This window comes from Myodes glareolus, chromosome 4, assembly GCF_982192425.1.
Source record: "Myodes glareolus chromosome 4, mMyoGla1.1, whole genome shotgun sequence".
Lineage (NCBI taxonomy): Eukaryota > Metazoa > Chordata > Mammalia > Rodentia > Cricetidae > Myodes > Myodes glareolus.
In genome coordinates, this window is record NC_142029.1 from 105,342,952 (window position 1) to 105,364,530 (window position 21,579).

Below are 21,579 nucleotides of genomic sequence, written 5' to 3' on the forward strand. Positions count from 1 at the left end.
CCGATACTGTTACAAAATCAAGGAGGCTAAATGATGTATGTGGGTGACTCACGGTACTGGAGGCTGGGAAATCCCTAACAGTGGTGCTGGCATCTGGCCAGTGTCTTCCTGCTTCATCGCAACATAGTGACATAGTGTCTTATTAGCAAGTATGTGAACTTGGGTCTTCTTATACAGCCACTAGAACCGCATTGTGGGGCACCACCCTCGTGATTGCATCTGATCTGCATACTTTCACAGGACCCTATCTCTAACATATGTCTTAGTCAAGATTTCTGTTACTGTGAAGAGACATGACCACAGCCCCCACCCCCACCCCCTTTTTGTCCTTTTTGGTTTTTCGGGACAGAGTTTCTCTATGTAACAGCCCTGACTGTCCTGGAACTCTCTCTCTGTAAACCAGGCTGGCCTTGAACTTACAGAGATTGGCCTACCTTTGCCTCCTGAATGCTGGGGTTAAAGGTGTGCACCACCACTTCCTGCTTGAAGCTGTATTTCCTAATAAGCATGCTTAGCATAAGACAGCTTGTGCAAGACCCCCAATTCCAGTTCTCTGTCTTCTTTATCTTCTCATTACCTGGCCACCCCCCACCCCCCTTAGGAACCCTGTCACTGAAGAACGACCTGCTGGTTCAGGTCAGAGTGTCAACAAACCATTATTGGTCACAACTTCCATCCTATGCCTAAAGTTCATCTCAACCTCCTATGAACCTTGCTCATAACTACCTGTACCACAGTTCTGACTCAGCGAGTGTCTTAAAACGTCACCGGGTACTTCATTCCTCAAGTTTTGATCCTCAGCCTGAGCTCCACATCAAACTAAAACCTGACTCACCAAACTTGATTCCAAACCCTAGCCTCTGTCCTAACCTTTGACCCTGTCTACAACCTTTGATCTGGACACCAACATGTTTGTCCCCATCTTCTTCACAGGGTGCTGATGGGGCTCAGGGTCGCCGGGGACCCCCTGGCCTCTTTGGACAGAAGGGAGATGATGGAGTTCGAGGCTTTGTAGGTGTAATTGGCCCTCCGGGTCTGCAGGTAGGTGTTTGATCCCCTCATCCCGGGCTCCAGTCTTTGTGTGTAGTGTGTTTGTGTGTGCTAACCTGAGTCTTTGTGTGTAGTGTGTTTGTGTGTGCTAACCCTGAGTCTTTGTGTGTGGTGTGTTTGTGTGTGCTAACCCTGAGTCTTTGTGTGTGGTGTGTTTGTGTGTGCTAACCTGAGTCTTTGTGTGTGGTGTGTTTGTGTGTGCTAACCTGAGTCTTTGTGTGTGGTGTGTTTGTGTGCACTATCCCTGAGTCTTGGTGATTTATAAAGATGAAGAGCTCAGAGGACTGGATGTAATGGCACACACCTTTAACCCCAGAAATCAGGAGGCAGAGGCAGATGGATTTCTGTGAGTTTGAGGCTAGCCTGGTCTATGTAGAGTTCCAGGCCAGTGAGCTACATAGTGAGTCTATCTTAAAACAAACAAACAAATTAAAATATGGAGGTTGGCATATGTGCATGTGCGTGTGGGGGATGAAGGCTGACTCTGTGTGTCTCTATAGTTCTCCATCTAATATTTGTTTTAGCATTGTGTGTGTGTGTGTGTGTGTGTGTGTGTGCGTGCATGTGCGTGTGTGTGCGTGCACATGTGCTCACATGTTTATTCATGCTATGGCACATGTGTGTGGAGGTCAGAGGACAACTTGTAGGAGTTAGTTCTCCTTCCACCATGTGGGTCCTAGGGATCAAACGCAGGCATCAGGCTTGGTGGCAAGACCTTTACCTACTGAGCCCTTTCAATGGCCTTCCTTACCTTAATTTTGAGACTATGTCTTTCATTGGCCACTAGTCACCAACAAGCTCCAGGGGTCCTCATGTCTCTGCCCTGGGGTTACAGTCAAGCTCTGCTGTGTCTGGCCTCTTGAGAATGGGCTCTAGAAATCCTAACTCAGGCCCACTCACTTGTTCAGGGGGTGCTTGACCAAATGGGCCATCTCACCAGCAGTCTGTGTGACAGACAGGCCATCTCACCAGCAGTCTGTATGACAGTTTGACTCTTTGTTTCACAGGGGCTGCCAGGCCCTCCTGGGGAGAAGGGCGAAGTTGGAGATGTGGGATCCATGGTATGGACGTCCTGGGGGATATGGAAGATGGGGGAGGGATGGGAGTGAGCACTGACCCATCTGGAAGCTCACAGCACGGTACACTGTCATCTTAAGGGTTACACACATCTTATAGGCTGTTTGTGGCTACTGTAACCTTTCTGGTGGAATCATGCATGGGGTTCATTGCACACTGTTTGGTTCTTTGACAGGGTCCCCATGGAGCTCCAGGTCCTCGGGGTCCACCTGGGCCCAGTGGATCAGAGGTGAGAATTCTGGGATGGGCAGAATGTCTCTAATGGGTCTGCCACACTTGTAGGGGCTCACACTCCCCTTGTATCTCTAGGGCCCCCCAGGGCTGCCTGGAGGAGTAGGGCAGCCTGGTGCTGTGGGTGAGAAGGTAAGAGAAGAGCTTGAGCCTTCCCAGGATGGCGGGGACCTCCTCCCTGCCTGCCAGTGGGAGCATCACCTCCTGTTTTCTTTTCCTTTCACAGGGCGAACCAGGGGAGACTGGAGACGCAGGACCCCCAGGAGTTCCCGGCATCCCTGTGAGTCTCTAGAGAATATTGCCGTGTACACAGGGAACTGCTGACCTTGTGCATGTCAGGCTCCCATGACCTCCAGGCGATTCTTAGAGCACCCCGGTCCCAGACATCTCTGGTTATCTTGGTAAAAGACGTCCCCCCCACTCCCAGAAGATCTCAGGGATCTATGTACAGTCCCATAAATTGCCCACTGCACAAGGGTGCAGGCCTGAGGAGACAGCTAGGGACTTAAATCCAAGTGACATGCCTTGAATTGGGGAAAAGTTGCCCAAAGGGGGACCATTATGTTAGCACCCAGGGGCAGCACAGGGACTAGGACAGACCAATGGCTGACCAGGTCACCGTCCCTGACTCAGGTAGTTCTAGCTCTCTGGTATCAGATTCCCCTGCAGCTGGAGCTCCCGGATGTGGGTGCTAGGAGCTAATTTTGGGTCCTCTACAATAGTAGTATGTGCTCTTAATGATTGGGACACCTTCCAGCCCTGCTAATCTTTAAAAATATCTATATTCTATTTATTACTGTGTGAGAGTGTAACACATATGTGGAGGTCAGTTCTCTTCTACTGTGGGTTCTGGGGATTGAACCCAGGTCATTGGGCTTCCAAGGCAGGTGTCCTGTCCTTATCCAAGGTGCGCTCATCATTGCTCCCTGAAGAGACCATGCCACTCTGACCTTTCACTTCTGACTTTTGCTTCTACAAAGGGGCCCAAAGGCGAAATAGGCGAAAAGGGGGATTCAGGCCCATCAGGGGCTGCTGGACCTCCAGGCAAGAAGGGACCCCCTGGAGAGGACGGCGCTAAGGGGAGCATGGTAAGTCCTGGAGGAGACAGAACAGAGGCTGTGAGGCCTTAGTATGTTAAAGCCTTATCCCAAAGATAGGCCGACGTCTCTTCTCTTCTACTTGTTTTTAATTTTTCTTTTTCGAAACATTTTATGTGTATGGGAGTTTTGCCTACATGTATGTCTGTGCACCATGTTTGTACAGGTCAGAAGAGGTTGTTGCTGGGTGTGAGCCAACCTGTGGGTGCTGGGAATGGAACCCTGTTCCTCTGGAGAGCGGCTGATGCTGTCAAATACTGGGCCATCTTGGCAGCAACTCCTCTTCCTATATAAAGGCTGAATGAGTAGATAAAACAATGAATGAACGAATGAATGAATGAATGAATGAAGTATGGAAATATAGTGGAGAAGCAGAGACCTTCCGCTGGTCCCACACCTCTTCTCTTATGCATGCAGCAAACACTTTACTGCCTTCATTTCGTGGTTTGTTTGTAACATGTCCCCTGCAGCTACTCTGGGGACATCACCTGGGGGGTGAAGGAAGGACTCCTTGCTCATTCTGAGATGTGATCAGTAAGCATCTTCTATTCTAGGGTCCCACAGGACTCCCTGGAGATCTAGGGCCCCCAGGAGATCCTGGAGTTCCGGTGGGTGAAAGTTCTCCCCGCAGCCCAATATGTTCCCTAAATGTGTCTCCATCTACCCCATCCCCAATAAACCTGGACAAGCTTAGAGGCACGAATGACCAGTTGCCTCTCTTAGTCCCACCTCGACTACATCTACCCCAAGACTCTCCCACTGTCTCCCCTCCTTAGGGAATGGATGGCCCCCCAGGGGAGAAGGGAGATGCTGGTGATGTTGGGGCACCGGTGAGTGGGAATTTGGGATGGTATAGATCTGGTGATGAGAGAGTGAGGTGCCTAGGGCGTCTGTGGGCCCCATGGTTGTGAGTGGTTAGGGCAGGGAGGTGGGTGATGCTGGACGGTGTCTGTGGAACTGCTATGAGCTATGAGTTGATGTTGTGCCTTCTCTTGACTGGACAGGGGCCACCTGGAGCTTCAGGGGAGCCTGGAGCCCGTGGGCTCCCTGGTAAGAGGGTAAGCAATGATCTACTGCCCACGGGTCTCACATCAACCTCATGTTAGGCTGTGCGAGAACCCCCCTCTCTCCACACATACCCCATTCTTATAAATTTTGGAGCTATATTAATTAATTTACTTACTTACTTGGTATTTAGTGTGTGTGTGTGTGTGTGTGTGTGTGTGTGTGTGTGTGTGTATGTGCCACAAAGTTATATGTGGAGTCTGAGGATAGTTTATGGGAGTCCATTCTCTCCTTCTACCATGTGAGTCTCAGGCAATGTCTTTACCTGCCTTGCCAACTAGCCAGCCCACACACCCACTCTTAATATAAATCTGGGGTTCCACACCGACCCTCACATTTTCCTTCCTCAGGGTTCCCCCGGCCGCATGGGTCCAGAAGGCAAAGAGGGAGAGAAAGGAGCCAAAGTGAGTACCCCCTTGGGAAGGGTCCTCATGCTGCCTGACCAGAAGCACTCCCCTGTGAGGCTCCAGCCGGCAGCAGGCAGTCCCCTGAGACTGCCTTCCCCACCCCATCCATTTCAGGGAGATGCTGGTCCTGATGGGCCCCCAGGCAAGACAGGCCCCACTGGGGCTCGAGGGCCGCCTGGACGGCTTGGGCCTGATGGTCTTCCAGGGATCCCTGGTCCTGTGGTAAGCAGTGTAAAAATGGGGAGGGGACAGCAGGGACAGGGCTTGTGGCTTAGGGCTTCATCCCAGCTGAGGAGCCAACCCTGGGGGGATTATGAAATGTTCACACTGGACACCCTGCTCTGTCTCCTCCTCAGGGTGAACCAGGCCTCCTGGGACCTCCTGGGCTGATCGGCCCTCCAGGGCCCCTGGTAAGGGACTCTCTATCCTTGTTCCTTGTGATCACAGCTCTGAAAGCCACACTAGTCATGGAGAGACACTGAGTAGTCAGTAGTGCTGATGGTACAGGCGATCCCCTCACTGCATCCATCTGTCCATACTGACTACCATTCTAACTGACTGCATACACCAGGCCTTCACACCACTGCTCTGTACTCACCCCTTACAACAACCCCCCCTTGGTGCTCCCCACTGACCCTCCCCTTGGTGCTCCCCACTGACCCTCCCCTTGGTGCTCCCCACTGACCCTCCCCTTGGTGCTCTCCACTGACCCCCCATGGTGCTCCCCACTGACCCCCCCATGGTGCTCCCCACTGACCCTCCCCTTGGTGTCCTCCATTGATCCCCCTTGGTGCTCCTCACTGACCCTCCCCTTGGTGCTCTCCACTGACCCCCCCATGGTGCTCCCCACTGACCCCCCCATGGTGCTCCCCACTGACCCTCTCCTTGGTGCTCTCCACTGACCCCCCATGGTGCTCCTCACTGACCCTCCCCTTGGTGCTCTCCACTGACCCCCCCATGGTGCTCCCCACTGACCCCCCCATGGTGCTCCCCACTGACCCTCTCCTTGGTGCTCTCCACTGACCCCCCCATGGTGCTCCTCACTGACCCTCCCCTTGGTGTCCTCCATTGATCCCCCTTGGTGCTCCTCACGTGACCCCCCCCTTGGTGCTCTCCACTGAACCCCCTCCCCACTTGGTGCCCTCCACTGACCACTCCTGCTGATCTTGACCCCTGGCATTCCCAGCCATCCTCCCTCCACTCCCATGTTTCTCACTGCCCCTCCCATCTTCTGACTGACCCATGGTTGCAGCCCTGATCACTTGAATTTGAAAGCCAGGTGGCTCCCTGGTGTGCCTTCCCATCCCAAGTTTTCAAGGAATCTCAAGCTGAACCTCATCTTTTCCCAGGGCCCCCCTGGCCTCCCAGGGCTGAAGGGAGATGCTGGCCTCAAGGGGGAAAAGGTAAGCCTGGCTCCTTCTGCTGTTCCCCACATCTCCCTCACCTTCACCTCCTGCTCTGGCCAGAGGACTGGGAGAACTGGGCATTCACAGCTCCCCAACTCATCCCTTCCAAGGCTCCAGGAGAAAAACTTCCCAACATGTCCGCATGGTGTACCTTTCTCTTTCAGGGCCACATTGGGCTAATAGGCCTTGTTGGTCCTTCAGGGGAGGCCGGTGAGAAAGGCGATCAGGGGTTGCCAGGAGTGCAGGGCCCTCCAGGCCCCCAGGGAGACATTGTGAGTGTGTGCCCTGCCCTGGGCAGAGACAAAATGTTCAAAGGGAGTGGTTTGAAGGGTGGGGGACATGAAATGGGGGGCTGTGCTTGGGGGGTTGGGAGCCTCTAACTGGGACTGTCATGTAGGAAGCTATGTCTGGGTACTGAGGACCTTTTAGAAGAGTTGGGGGGGGTCTGTGTATGACTTGAGACATTCTTTTGAGGGGATAGAAAGATATCTGGGTAATAGGGATGAACCCCATTAAGGCTGACCCCAGTATCCCTTTTCCAGGGTCTTCCTGGTCCGGTTGGCTCATTAGGTCATCCTGGTTCCCCAGGTGTGGTGGTGAGTGTGGGGTATTGGTGGGGGGGAGGGGCCACCGTGATGGATGGGGTTGGGACCTCAGCATTCCCTACCTCTTCCCACAGGGCCCTCCGGGACAGAAGGGCTCCAAGGGGTCCCCGGTGAGTGACACTGCACCTCTGGGTCTCCATGTCCCAGCTCCCCGCCCCCCTCCACCTCACCCTCCCTGCCCCCTTCCTCTGTTCAGTGGCTTGCTCATCCTATGTTCAGCCCCTACTGTTGCATTCTGGGAGTCTGAGGTTCTGTGAAAGGAAGAAGCTGACTTGTGGCTTGCAGGAGATGCTGTGTGTTAATTTCAGAGACAAGGGAAGGGAACACACAGCTTAGGTTTAGTGCAGGACAAGGGTGTGTATGCATATATGCAAATGTATGCACACATGTGTACATATGTGTACTCTGCTCTAGACGGGGAGAAAAACGTTCAAGGGGCCTAGTTTAAAGGGGGAATGTGTGGTGATGCCTTTAATCTTAGCACTCAGGAAGCAGAGGCAGGCGGATCTCTGTGAGCTTGAGGCCAGCCTGGGCTACAGAGCGAGTTCCAGTACAGGCTCCATAGCTACTGAGAAACCCTGTCTCAGGAAAAAAAAAAGCGGCGGGGGGTGTGGGTCAAGATTGAAGGGGACTGTGTGGGGGAAACTGGGGGGACTATAGCAGGGAGTTTAATGTGGGAGGCTATGTCTATGTGCTTGGGGGTCTTCTAGAGGAATGTAATGCATATGCATGTCTACATGTCTACATGGGTGTATGCACAGTTGTATATGCATGCATGTGTATATAAGTGTGTATGTGTGCACTAGTATGCATACACTAGTGTGCAAATGAACCCATGTATTCAGATGTATATGTGTGCACGTGTTTCTCTGTGTATGTGTGCACGTTGCCCATGCATGTATTCATGTTGACAGAACCAGGTCTCCATAGATAGACAGGATTCATTCCAAAGTGGTCTCTCCCATAGGGATCTATTGGTCCTCGTGGAGACACTGGAGCAGCGGGTCCTCCTGGCCCTCCGGTGAGTTCCCAGAATCTGGAAGAGAAATTGGGCTTGGGGTGTTTCTAATGGGTGCCCTGGAACCCAGTCCAGCGTTACTTGAAAGTCTTGGGAGGAGTGGTGGGCGGTGTGCACACCTGCTGGTCCAGCACTGGGGTGGAGACAGGAGGATCAGGAGTTCACTGTTGTCAGCTATAGTGAGTTTGAGGCCAGCCTGGGGGACATGAGACCCTGTCTCAAAACAAACATATACCCAGAAGAGACCTTCAAAGATAGTCTGGGCTTGGGGGTTGAGGCAGTCCTGGTGGGGCCATTTGTGGGGCTCTGACCTGGGCTTTTCTCCCTCGGGTCTGCTCCATCCCACCTCTCCCTCCCTGCACCTCCATTTTTTTTTTACCCATCTCTGTCTCAACATCTATTTCACTTCTTTCATTCTCTGCTGCTCCCCCCGTCCTCCCCATCCTTCCCTCATCCTCCCCTCTTCTTGCCCCCATATCCTCTTCTGAATCCCTCTGCCTCCCATGTCTATCTTCTCTACCCATTTTCTGATTCTTACTCTCCTCCATTCCCACTCCCTCGTGGGTCCAGGGTCCCCCTGCAGAGCGACACGGCCTGCGAAGGCGCCGCTCAGTGTCAGACACCCCAGATACCCCAGAAGGTGGCCTGGAGGAGGTGGTGGCCTCTCTCAATTCACTGAGCTTGGAGCTGGAGCAGCTGCAGCGACCTCCTGGCACCGCTGAGCACCCAGGCCTCATATGCCATGAACTTCACCGCAACCACCCACACCTGCCAGATGGTGAGGTCTAGTCCCCCCCCCCCGTCCCCTCCCCGGGAAGGGCAAGCGTTTCAGCATTCATATCCACTGATGCGTGGGTCTGGCTCCACGGCAGGAGGCTACTGGATTGACCCCAATCAGGGCTGCTCACAGGATGCCTTCAAGGTTTTCTGCAACTTCACTGCGGGAGGTGAGACCTGTCTCTATCCAGACAAGAAGTTTGAGACGGTGAGTGACAGAAACCATCCTGTCTCTCTCTCACCTCCTCCACCTTTGGCCACTTGTGGGACCTTATCCTGCCTTCAAATGTCGCATGTCCCCCTGACTGTGTCAAATAATACCTGCAGTAGAGGACCTTAATCCAAACCTCAAGGCAAGGGAGCTGTTCAGCATTAGAGTACTTGGCCAGCATTCGTGAGCTGCTGGGTTCCAGCCCCAGTGCTTGCCAAGCATGCACAGAGGTGGGGAGGGTCGGCTTCATCTCCGAAGCTTAGAGAGCATGCGCAGGCCCGGGCTCCACTCCCCAGCAGTACCAAGCCTTCTGTCCCCTCTACTTGAGCATGGGCAGGGCCCTGGGTTCTGCCCCCAGAGAATGGGTTGGTAGTGAGGGAGCTGTGGAGCTGTGGACCCATCCTCCAGCTCCCTTGCTGTGTCCTTATTGTGGGCATTGCCTATGGCATCCGTGATCCATGATGTCCAGTATGAGGAAGCAGAGGGGGCTCGGGTTGGTGCCCAATGACCTTTCCATCCTCCCTTAGGTGAAACTGGCCTCCTGGTCCAGAGAGAAGCCTGGAGACTGGTACAGCACCTTCCGCCGAGGGAAGAAGGTGGGTTGCCAGAGGCTGGCTTGAAGGGTGACGTGAGAATTTGGGGGAACTGGTGTGGGAATTTGAGGTGGGAGGTGAGATAAAGACAGCAGATGGATAAGGCCATGCACTTACCCACAAAGCCCTGGACTCCATTGCTAGTACTCTGTAAACCAGAACTTCAGGAATTCAAGGTCATCCTCAGCTACATCAGGAATTCAAGACCAGTTTGGGCTACTTGAGACTTGGTAGAAGTGCAGTGCCCCAGTAGACTGGTCTGGGAGGTGCGTTCCTCGGCAGGAGTGTGCGCTGAAGGAGCCCCTCACTCTACTTTGCCCCACTGTAGTTCTCCTACGTGGATGCCGATGGCTCCCCGGTGAATGTGGTTCAGTTGACCTTCCTGAAGCTGCTGAGTGCTGCGGCCCACCAGAGGTTCACTTACTCCTGCCAGAACTCAGTGGCCTGGCTGGACGAAGCTGCTGGTGACTACGGACGCTCCATCCGCTTCCAAGGGACCAATTGGGAAGAATTGTCCTTCAATCAGACAGAAGCAGCTACGGTCAAGGTCTCCCATGACGGCTGCCGGGTAAGGCCATGGAGCCGGGGTGAGGGGGCTCACTGGGGGAGGGGGCTGGGGGCGCTAGGGTGGAGTGGGGAGATCTCCACCCAATCTTGCTCTAACTCTCACCCTCCATGCCCTCTCCTGGCCAGCTCCGGAAGGGACAGGCGAAGACCCTCTTTGAATTCAGCTCTTCTCGTGTGGGTTTTCTGCCTCTGTGGGATGTGGCTGCCATTGACTTTGGCCAGACGAACCAGAAGTTTGGGTTTGAACTTGGCCCCATCTGCTTTAGGAGCTGAGCTTTTGAGGTGGGAAGGAAGCTGAAGGGAGCCCACGTGGGGCTACTTGGTGCTGAGGCTTTGAGGCCGTTCATTCTATTTATCACCAGGGACTCTGGATCCAGGGTCGTGCGTCTCTGTCTGGTCTTTCTCCCTTTTGGGGGGAGGGGAGAGGGTGGCGAGCCCAGCTCCCTCCTGTTCATCCAGGTGGCATAACCAGCTGTATGCTGGCTCTTTCCCCTCACCCACCCACCGCCTCCCCATACTTCAGTGCAGTGAGCTTTAACTCAGAGCTGATGAAAGTCGCTCGCCTGCCTCTCCACCCCGCCTCTCATCAGTGCCCGCCATACCTCTTGGTGCTATCCCTTCCCATAGTGAAGCACTGGCTACCTCCCGATCCCTGGCTGGGACCCTTCCCGTTCATTCCCATTCTTTCTGGAGTAGGAGGTAAAGCAGGATCAGAGTGGGACTTCCCTCCCCTGAGATGTACCTGCCTTCTGCTCCCTTGACGAAGCTCTGCACACTCTCCTCTCCCCACCCTGCCCCACTCCTATGCCCCCAAGCCTTGTGGGGACCAAGATGTTGGGCACAAATCAGGATCCTATATGGTGCTGGCCTGTTCATAACTGGGAACTGTATGAGAAGGGGAGTGAGTGGTTTGTGGTCTATTTAATCTGCTTCCTTGTGAAGGAAGTCTGGGATACGATGAGAGATTCCAGAAGGATCTCTACCCTCCCTCACCCACTATGCACCCCTCCTCCCCAGGTCACAGGGCAGATTGGCATCTCAAGAATAAACCAAGAAACTGTGCTCTTTTTTTTTTTCTTTTCTTTTTTTGCTTTAAAAAGTTTCACTTATTGGGGTGGTGGTATCATGTCACAACATGTGTGTGGAGATCAAAGCATGTGTGTGTGTGTGTGTGTGTGTGTGTGTGTAGGACAGAGCATATGTGTGTGTGGAGGACAGAGCACATGTGTGTGTGGAGGACAGATCACATGTGTGTGTGGAGGACAGAGCACGTGTGTGTGTGGAGGACAGAGCACGTGTGTGTGTGTGTGTGTGTGTGTGTGTGTGTAGGACAGAGCACATGTGTGTGTGGAGGACAGAGCACGTGTGTGTGTGTGTGTGTGTGTGTGTGTGGAGGACAGAGCACGTGTGTGTGTGTGTGTGTGTGTGTGTGTAGGACAGAGCACATGTGTGTGTGGAGGACAGAGCACGTGTGTGTGTGTGTGTGTGTGTGTGTGTGTGTGTGTGTGGAGGACAGAGCACATGTGTGTGTGTGTAGGACAGAGCACGTGTGTGTGTGGAGGACAGAGCACGTGTGTGTGTGTGGAGGACAGAGCACGTGTGTGTGTGTGGAGGACAGAGCACGTGTGTGTGTGGAGGACAGAGCACGTGTGTGTGTGTGTGTGGAGGACAGAGCACGTGTGTGTGTGGAGGACAGAGCACGTGTGTGTGTGTGGAGGACAGAGCACGTGTGTGTGTGTGTGTGTGGAGGACAGAGCACGCGTGTGTGTGTGTGGAGGACAGAGCACATGTGTGTGTGTGTGTATGTGTGTGTGTGTGGAGGACAGAGCACGCGTGTGTGTGTGTGTGTGGAGGACAGAGCACATGTGTGTGTGTGTATGTGTAAGTGTGTGTGTGGAGGACAGAGCACGTGTGTGTGTGTGTGTGTGTATGTGTGTGTGTGTGGAGGACAGAGCACGCGTGTGTATGTGTGTGTGTGGAGGACAGAGCACGCGTGTGTATGTGTGTGTGTGGAGGACAGAGCACGTGTGTGTGTGTGTGTGTGGAGGACAGAGCACATGTGTGTGTGTGTATGTGTAAGTGTGTGTGTGGAGGACAGAGGACAACGTGCATGAGTTCCAGATGGGACTTTCCACTAAATGGGTTCCAGAGATTGAATTTGGGTCCTCAGACTTGGTGCCAACACCACAACTGCTAAGCCATCTCTGGCTTTAACTAACTTACTCTTTCCCCCTTCCTTCCTTCCTTCCTCTCTCTTTCTCTCTCTCTCTCCTTGTCTCTCCCTTCCTTGTCCCTCTACCCTCCCCCCTCAGTTTTTAAGACAAAGTCTCTTACTGGCCTAACATTTGCCAAGCAGCTTAGCCTGGCTGGCCTGTGTCTGCTCCTGTCACTAGTATTACAAACACACACCACCACACTTGGCTTTTTCACCTTGGTTCTGGTTCTGAGCTGAGGTCTGTGTACTCGTGAAACAAGCACTTTACCAAGCAATCTCCCCAGTCCTTGGACACCTGTCTTAATTATTTAGGAATGTCTTCTGAATGTCATGCATCATAGAGCCATGGGCCTGTTAACCATGGATCCAGGCTAGTTGGCTTTCAGTCTGAGGTGGACAAATGGAGGAGGTGGGTTTAAGCCTGTGCTTTGGGAGCTTCTTGGTCTATGCGGATGGCCCCAGTACTTTGGATCTGAGGTGAGGCAGAGAGACATAGTAGGGGGCACATGGTGGGGGACCTGGTGGGAAGTACATGATGGGGACACACGGAGGAGCGCATGAGGGAGCACACGGTGGAGCACATGGGGGAGCACATGGTGGGAGCATGGTGGGGAGCTCATGATGGGAACACACGGTGGGGTACAGCTACTCACCTCATAGGAGTCAGAGAGCATGAGGGGAAGGAAGATGACAGATTTTTGGGACCCTCCCAAGGGTTCCCCCAAAGACCCAATTCCTTCACAAGCCCCACCTGGACTTTGTTGGGAGACCTTTCTTTTTTTTTTTCTCTCTCTTTTTTTTAAAGAAGATTTACTTATTTGTTTACACAGTATCCTTTCTGTAGGCCAGAAGAGGGCACCAGATCTCATTATAGGTGGTTGTGAGCCACCACGTGGTTGCTGGGAATTGAACTCAGGACCTCTGGAAGAGTAGTCAGTGCTCTTAACCACTGAGCCATCTCTTCAGCCCTGGGAGACCTTTCTTTTTGTGTATGTGGGGGGTGTTGCAAGACAGGCTTTCTCTGTATAACAGTCCTGGCTGTCCTGGAACTCAATTTGTAGACCAGGCTGGCCTCGCACTCACAGACACCCACCTTCTGAGTGCTGGGATTAGAGGCCTGGGCCACCATTCCTGGCTTGCTTCAGGGGATATTTAAGATTCAAACCATGGGGCTGGCAGGATGGCTTAGCAGCTAAAGAGCTGCCATTGGTGCTGGTGCCTGAGTTCAGTCCCCAGAAATCACATGTGGAAGGAGAACCAACTCCTGCAAGTTGCCCTCTGACCTCCATGGGCATGTATCCCTTTCCTTCTAATAAATAAATGTAAAAATAAAACTGTAAGATTTAAACCAGGCCAGGGATGGTGATGCAGGAGGATCTCTGAGTTTGAGGTCTGCCTGGTCTATGGAACAAGTTCCAGGAGGGCTACATAGAGAGACCCTCTCAAAGAGCCAAAAACAAAACAAAACAAAGATCCAAACATCCAGGGACCAACTGTAGAAGTTGAAAATATCCTCTCTTCCTCAACATAAAGCCAGCCACACTGAACCTTATAGAAGAGAAAATGGGAAGTACACTTGAACGCATTGGCACAGGAAACCACTTCCTAAATATAACCCCAGCAGCACAGACACCGAGAGAAACAATTAATAAATGGGACCTCCTGAAACTGTAAAGCAAAGGACATGATCAACAAGACAAAATGACAGCCTACAGAATGGGAAAAGATCTTCACATCAGACAGAGGTCTGATCTCCAAAATAGACAAAGAACTCAAGAAATTGGACACCAAAAGATCACATAATCCAATAAAAAAATGGAGTACAGACCTAAACAGAGAACTCTCAACAGAGTAATCTAAAATGGTTGAAAGACACTTAAGGAAATGTTCAGCATCCTTAGTCATCAGAGAAATGCAAATCAAAACAACTCTGAGATTCCATCTTACACCTGTAAGAATGGCCAAGATCAAAAATACTGATGACAACTTATGCTAGAGAGGTTGTAGGGAAAAGGGAACTCTTCTGCATTGCTGGTGGGAATGCAAGCTGGTCCAACCCCTTTGGATGTCAGTGTGGCGATTGCTTAGAAAATTAGGAAACAATCTTCATCAAGACCCAGTAATACCACTTTTGGGTATATATTCAAAGGATGCTCAATCGTGCCACAAGGACATGTGCTCAACTATGTTCATAGCAGCATTGTTTGTCATAGCCAGAACCTGGAAACAACCTAAATGCCCCTCTATTGAAGAATGGATAAGAAAAATGTGGTACATTTACACAATGGAGCACTACACAGCAGAAAAAAATGACAACAGCTTGAATTTTGCAGGAAAATGGATGGAGCTAGAAAACATTATTTTGAGTAAGGTAATTCAGTCACAGAAAGACAATTATCACTCATAGGTGGTTTTTAAACATAAAACAAAGAAAGCCAGCCTACAAACCACAATCCCAGAGAACTTAGACAACAATACAGACACTAAGAGAGACTTACATAGATCTAATCTACATGGGAAGTAGTAGAAAAAGACAAGCTCTCCTGAGTAAATTGAGAGCATGGGGACCTTGGGGGAGGAATGAAGAGGGAGAGGCAGGGAGGAGAGCAGAGGAAAATGTAGAGCTCAATAAATACCAATAAACAAACAAAATAAAATATTCTCTGTCTTTTTTTTTCTTCAAAGACAGTTATGTAGCCTAGACTGTTTTGAAATCATTAATACAGCCAAGGATGACCTTGAACCCCGATCTCTCTGTCTCCACCTCCCCAGGGCTGGGGTCACAGGCATGTACCTCCATGGCTGGGTAACACTCTGCTGCGAATGGACCCTCATGCCTGCTGGGCCAGCACTGCAACAGTCCCAGTCCCCCGTGTTGGCCTTCAGGTCTCTAGCTTATCTGGGAGGATGATCCAGAGGTTCCCATTGGAGACGGTGATAGCGGGAGGCGAAATGCACAGTGTAAGATTTGAGTGACAGTTCGGGGAGAGTCTGGAAAGGAAAGAACTGAACGAGGAGTTGAAGTTTGCTATGAGTTGAGGTTGGAAGCCAGCGGCTGGATGAATTCACCTGAAACCGAGGGCAAGGCTGCAGCTTACCCAGCATGTGGAAGGTTCTGGGTTTCAAATCTATGACCTCAAAAAAAAAAAAAAAAAGGGTGCCAGGTGGTGGTGGCTCACGCCTTTAATCCAAGCACTCAGGAGGCAGAGGCAGGGGATCTCTGAGTTTGAGGCCAGCCTGGTCTACGGAGTGAGTTCCAGGACAGTCAGAGCAACACAGAGAAACGCTGTCTCAAAAAACAAAAAACAAACAAAAGTGCAAATGAGAGATGATTGGAGTTGGAAATTGACTTCCTCTACATTGAGTGAGCCTGTGGCTGTGGACTGGGGTGGGGGGGCTCGAGTTGTAGGCGGAGTGGCAGGTGGGAAAGAGTAGAATCGGGAGACGGATCAGCTGGCAAAGGCACTTAACATACTGCAAGCTCAGAACCTGAGCTTGATTCCTGGGACCACACAGAGGTGGGAAGAGAGTACTGACTCCACAGGGTTGTCCTTTGTCCTACACACACACACACCCCACACAAGTGGAATTCACAACCCAGCCACACAGCGCTGGAGGCAGCTGCACTGGTAACTTTCCAAACTCACATGGCCTGGATCCTCACAGTTTTGGTTTTTTGTTGTTGTTTTTCTACACACAAAATCCACATCGTGGTTGACACACTTGAGCTATCAAGTACCGTTAGCGAGACGCAGAACTACAAAAGCCAGAAAGCAAGGTTCGTGCATTTAGGTTCCTGAGACTATGGTCCAGGTCTTTTATGGGCTAGGTCTTTGCTCCTATCTTGTCAAGTATACAAGCTGGGTTTTAAGGTCAGAATGATGCCTGTAACATGTCATTAGTTGTGCTGAGGTCTGAGGGCCTGTTAGAGAGACCAAGGCAGGAGGATTACGATTTTGACATCAGTCTGGGCCACATCGCACGTACTACCTCAGTGACAGAGACTGATCTCCTTGCAGGGACTTGGGATAGTGTGGGCAGCTCGGGACTCAGTATAGAGCCTGCTGAGATGAAGGTGGGTTTGGAGGGACTTAAGGGTTAGATATTAAAACAAACAAACAAACAAACAGCCTTTTCGAGCTGTAATTTACATAGCATGTAATTTACTTGTTTAAGGTATACAATCAAGTGGCTTTTAGTAAAACCAGACTTGTCCTCCCATCACCACAATTTTAGGATATTCACATCACCCCAGAAAAAAATCCTGTACCAACAAGCAGCTGCTTATTCTCCATCCCTAGAAAGCCTCGCTATGCTCTGTCGCCAAAGACCCACCTCTGCCGGACGTTTTATATCCATCAGTTAAAGGGCCGGAGAGACTGTGGGTAAATGCTTGCTGCTGAGCTCAATCTCTGGAGCACACTTGCTGGAAGGAGAGAAGCTGTTCCTGCAAGTTGTCCTCGGCCCTCCTCACTTATGTAAACCCACACAAACCACAATTGAGAAGGTGCAATTAAAACTTTTGTTGGCAGCCAGGCGGTGGTGGTTCATGCCTTTAATTCTAGCACTTGGGAGGTAGAGGCAGGTGGATCTCTGAGTTAAAAGCTATAAATGAGTCATTATAGTGAGTTCCAGGTTAGCTGAGATATATAATGAGATTCTGTCTCAAAAAACATTAAGTGTGTGTGTGTGTGTGTGTGTGTGTGTGTGTGTGTGTGTGTGTGCGTGTGCCTGCACTCATGCATGCTCAGGCCAGGGGTGTTTAAACTGCTTGTGTATCTGCATACCATGTTCATGCAGTGCCCACATCAGGCCAGAAGAGGGTGACTGATCCCCTGGGACTGGAGCTGGAGGTGGTTGTATGCCACCATGTGGGTGCTGAGAAATAAATCCAGGTCCTTTGGAAGAAAAGTTGGTGCTCTTAACTGATGGGTCATCTCTTCAATCCTAAAAAAGAATATTTTTTTAAGGGTTAGGAGCAGACTCATGGACAGAGCCTCTATCTTGAATTTCCCACCCCACAATGAGGGGTGGGGGCGTGGCTCCACGGTAGAGCACTTACCTGCCTGCCATATGTAAGACTCTGGGTTTCATTCCCAGCACCAGAAGTAAATAAATGCAGATGAATAAATCATGCCTTATAATACCCGAGACAGTGTAAATGTTGTTTGAATAGTCATTGTTTAGGGAATAATGATAAGAAAATTTCTGGAGCCAGGACTCAGCTGGCAAAGAACTTGCCTAGCATGCATGAAGATCTGGTTCTGTCCTCAGTATGGGATGAACCAGATGTCCTGGAACTTGCTTGTTATCCCAGCACCTGGGTGGTGGAGGGAGGCAGGAAGATCAGGACTCCAATATAATCCTCAGTTACACATTTGGTTTGGGTCCAGCCCTAGCTCCATGAGATCCTATCTCAATACAACAGTAAGCAGTTCAAGTCCTAGCTTAGTCAGTACAGTGCTTGGATTACAAGCATGAGAAACTCCACTGGATTTCCAGAAGTCAGGTGAGAAACAGCCAGACATGGTGGCGTGTGCTTGTAACCTCAGAGCCGAGGAGGTAGAGACAGATGGATCCCTGGGACTTGATGGCCAGCCAGCTTACCCTGCTTGGCAGTCTCCAGTGCAATGAGAGACCCAGTCACAGAAAGCAAGATGAGGAATCGAGGAATGACAGTGAATGTCCTCTGGACTTCATACTTGTGCATGGACACACGTGCTACACACACACTTAAACCTGCCAACACACAAACAAGAAGCAAAACTAAATACCTCAGCTGGCCTCAACATATCACACATACTCTTTGGGGCTTTTATTGTTGTTGCCTTTATTTTCTTATTTTTTGAGATGGGGGTTCTCTGTGTAGCCCTGGCTGATCTACACTCATTCTTTAGGCCAGGCTGAGATAGAACTCACAGAGATCCACTTGCCTCTGACTCTGAGTGCTGGGATTAAAGCTATGTTCCATCACACTCACCCAGCATATTCTATTCTATTTAAGGCAGAAACTCACATAGACCAGGCTAGCTTCATACTTGCTGAGGATGATGATCTTGCACTGATGATTCTCTTGCTTCAACCTCTCAAGTCTGGGTTACAGCTACATGTTACCATGATTTTATGATCATCCTTGGTTTAGGAGTTCCACCTCTGATGGCGGAGGATACAAAATAATTCCATGCTAGTTCGGAATTACATATAATAAAGGGTTATTTATTTAGGGGAAACTTACAGATCACTGTCCTAGATCACAGTCCTCTGCATGAATGGGGAACAGAAATAGAGTCTAGCAGCCGGAAATGAGAGCAGGAAGCAAGAGAGCGAGTGCAGGCCTTACAGCTGCATTTATAGTATGAGAGACCATGCCCAAGTGGGTTGGTATCTTAGAGGTTATTGGCTGAAGGAGCAGAAGGATCTCCCACAGCAACTCCCCTTTTGTTTAAATAAGAGAGTTCCAAACCCAACACAAAACTATATAGACTAGGAACAGTTATTAAGTATAAGGTTAGAACTACAACCAGTATAAACAATATTAAGCAAGGAATGTATGCTAAATGTTTTAATAAACATTCTAGCCTAAGGAGTCTAAATCTTGTATTGGAAATAGCTTGGTTAGATCGTAAGGGACGGTAACTATGATTATCTAATCTTCAACCCCATCAAAAGCCTGAGAAGGGAGATAATATTACTTATGTAGGTAGGAAGTGCAATCAAGCAGCTTCCAAAATGTGCAGTAGATGACAGAGGCAACTGGCTATCTGAGCAATCACCCAAAGTCTCATTTGCAATGTTGAAGCAACCAACTTTGGCTAAGGCCTAGAGTAACAACTGACAGACGACTTTCAGAGGCAGGAAAAATTTCAGAACCATCTTATGGTATCTTGGCAAGATTTGACAGTCTTTTTTTTTTGTATCTTGTTTGTTCAATTCGGACATGGGGCACTTTGTCAGTGGTAGAGGTATGGGCAGTTTCTTGCCCAAAGGCCATTTGTGCCAAGAAGACAAACCTCAAGTGGAGTGTCTTTGGAGTCCATTACCCTCTCAGGAAAAGACTGATGCTGCCAGGAGCAATTGTGTGTTACATCAACAGAATCCTAAGTTATTTAAATGCCATGTTCTACAGATCTTTGAAGTGGTTGAAGGTTACTATCTATGCAGAATACATTTCTATGTATCTAAAGAACCTAATTGGTCTGACTAAAAGTATAACAAACATGAATGACTATTGACCTATAATACTTAATACCTATATAACTTAAAGATTAAAACTTCATATCAGAATATTAAACAATCTTTAAACAACTGTGCAGTAAAGGAGGACAATGACATCAAAATGTAAACAATCTATAAATATCTTAATCAGAGGTAGAAATATAGAATGCAATATGACAAATATATCCTAAAATTGTATCAATATACAAAAGTCTTAAACAGAGGTAGAAACATGCATGCATACATTATGACAAAATAACTTTGCATAGGTGTACAAATATTGTAAACAGAAATAACAAATATAATTTGAACTTGTATCAATATACAAGAAATTATACCAGTGTAAATTGTCCATAAATAATAGCTCACAAATATTCACTATTATTATTAGTGTGAATAAGTTCACACTAGATTACATATTATCCCATTCAATCTTCCATTTTTCTGAGAACTCTAGGCCTACATAATTTCCACCCTAACCCTCAACCCTATGCGAGTAATAATAAACCCCTAAATAGTGTCTCTAACCATGAAGACAAACTTTGTTGGGAGAGGGGATGTCGCTTTTTAGAATTGCTTCCTGCTGTCATGGGGATGATGTTTTCCTATGGGATCCTGTAAAAGTAAAATGATGGTTAAGTTTCAAAACTGCTGTCTTGTATTATTACAAATGGTCTCTGAGTTGTTGATAGAATCTTTTTGTTTGTTTGTTTGTTTGTTTTGAAGTTCTTATTTGAAGTTCTGGCCAGAACATTGAAGGTGCACCATTTCCACAGCTGGTACCTAAAACCCGGTCTCATAGTAGCGCTATCAGCACCATGACATCATTGTTGGTGGAGTCATTGTTGTGGGGCCCCATCTTCTTTCTGGAAGATTCAAAGATTACTGCAGGAAAATCTACTGTTCGTTGTGGAAAACTTAAGCATTATTCTTATAGGCATATATTCAAAGAAAGATATGATATAAACAAAATGGGCATGAAGAAAAGTAAAATATTTCCTTAAAAATCTGTCTTCTTTCTGTCTCATACCAGATGGCTCCTGACATGAGGCAGAAATTCTGAATTTTTTAAAAAATATTTATTTATTTTATTATTATATATACAACATTCTGTCTGTATGTATGTCTGCAGGCCAGAAGAGGGCACCAGACCTCATTACAGATGGTTGTGAGCCACCATGTGGTTGCTGGGAATTGAACTCAGGATCTTTGGAAGAGCAGGCAATGCTCTTAACCACTGAGCCATCTCTCCAGAAATTCTGAATTTTTATTTTAACAAAATGCTTGGATTTAGAGAAGGATGGCCATTGTCAACTCCAAAGCTAGCTCTTATTTTTAAGTAGAGATGTAGATGTGTCCAAATAATCAAATTTTATCATGCAGATAATACAGCATCATAAGGCAGATTTCTCTTTGCTTGTTGATTCTTTCTGGATAGCTATCTTTTTGTCTTTAGGCATCTAGATGTCCAAGGTCTCTCCACTCTTTGAAGATGAATGTTTTCCCACAAAGACAAGAACAGAACCCTGCCCCAACCCTTATGAGGTTTTCTTACCACCTGTATGGTTACCACCTCTGTGGATGAGCCGTCATTTCTCATTCTTAAGAGGTTTCTCTTTTTCAAACTGAATATATCAATTTTGATGGCATCCACCCCTGTGGAAACAAGAGTGAAACCTCTTCCCTAATGTAGCACATCTCCTGTTTCCATTGTGAGGTCAGCACATCTTTGAAATATACTGGCTGATTTAATTCAGAAGTTTTTTCTATCATCCAATGTTTCTGAGGATCAGAGTAATGACCTTTGCCAAGAGTTTGATCTTGACAAGTTGTTTGTTTTCTCCTGTTGCTCGAAATTTTTTACCTCTTCTTTCCAATAACACTTCCAAAGCAGCTGAGGTCCATTTTCTAGGACTGCTGAGATTAGTTGAAGCCAATCATATGGAGTAGCCTTAAAGCCTGAAACCCACATTTTCACCATTGCCCTGACAAAAGGTGGATGTAGCCCATAAGAAACTATTGCTTGTTTTATTCCTTTTAGATCA

General features: G+C 49.1%; 1 protein-coding gene and 1 long non-coding RNA gene across 3 annotated transcripts in view; one reads left to right on the forward strand and one right to left on the reverse strand.

Annotated features, from left to right (window-relative positions):
• The window catches only part of Col5a3 (collagen type V alpha 3 chain), a 48,502-nt gene extending 37,336 nt beyond the window's left edge, over nucleotides 1-11,166 (forward strand). For both annotated transcript variants that reach the window (XM_087905824.1, XM_087905825.1), the window contains exons 46-67: nucleotides 934-1,041; nucleotides 2,058-2,111; nucleotides 2,303-2,356; nucleotides 2,437-2,490; nucleotides 2,585-2,638; nucleotides 3,339-3,446; nucleotides 4,010-4,063; nucleotides 4,232-4,285; nucleotides 4,460-4,513; nucleotides 4,871-4,924; nucleotides 5,042-5,149; nucleotides 5,284-5,337; nucleotides 6,277-6,330; nucleotides 6,498-6,605; nucleotides 6,876-6,929; nucleotides 7,013-7,048; nucleotides 7,906-7,959; nucleotides 8,527-8,734; nucleotides 8,829-8,941; nucleotides 9,472-9,540; nucleotides 9,866-10,105; nucleotides 10,231-11,166. In XM_087905824.1, coding sequence (XP_087761950.1) covers nucleotides 934-1,041; nucleotides 2,058-2,111; nucleotides 2,303-2,356; nucleotides 2,437-2,490; nucleotides 2,585-2,638; nucleotides 3,339-3,446; nucleotides 4,010-4,063; nucleotides 4,232-4,285; nucleotides 4,460-4,513; nucleotides 4,871-4,924; nucleotides 5,042-5,149; nucleotides 5,284-5,337; nucleotides 6,277-6,330; nucleotides 6,498-6,605; nucleotides 6,876-6,929; nucleotides 7,013-7,048; nucleotides 7,906-7,959; nucleotides 8,527-8,734; nucleotides 8,829-8,941; nucleotides 9,472-9,540; nucleotides 9,866-10,105; nucleotides 10,231-10,377 — 1,893 coding nt within the window. In that variant the 3' untranslated portion in view covers nucleotides 10,378-11,166. The remainder of the gene's footprint in view (nucleotides 1-933; nucleotides 1,042-2,057; nucleotides 2,112-2,302; nucleotides 2,357-2,436; nucleotides 2,491-2,584; nucleotides 2,639-3,338; nucleotides 3,447-4,009; nucleotides 4,064-4,231; nucleotides 4,286-4,459; nucleotides 4,514-4,870; nucleotides 4,925-5,041; nucleotides 5,150-5,283; nucleotides 5,338-6,276; nucleotides 6,331-6,497; nucleotides 6,606-6,875; nucleotides 6,930-7,012; nucleotides 7,049-7,905; nucleotides 7,960-8,526; nucleotides 8,735-8,828; nucleotides 8,942-9,471; nucleotides 9,541-9,865; nucleotides 10,106-10,230) is intronic.
• A 5,299-nt stretch (nucleotides 11,167-16,465) lies between these two features.
• On the reverse strand, nucleotides 16,466-18,632 carry LOC125408246 (uncharacterized). Its single transcript, XR_007234424.3, has 3 exons — nucleotides 18,555-18,632; nucleotides 17,927-18,058; nucleotides 16,466-17,266 (listed from the first exon to the last, which is right to left on the reverse strand). It is a non-coding gene; the product is annotated as an uncharacterized LOC125408246 (long non-coding RNA).
• Between the last annotated feature and the right edge of the window lie 2,947 nt (nucleotides 18,633-21,579).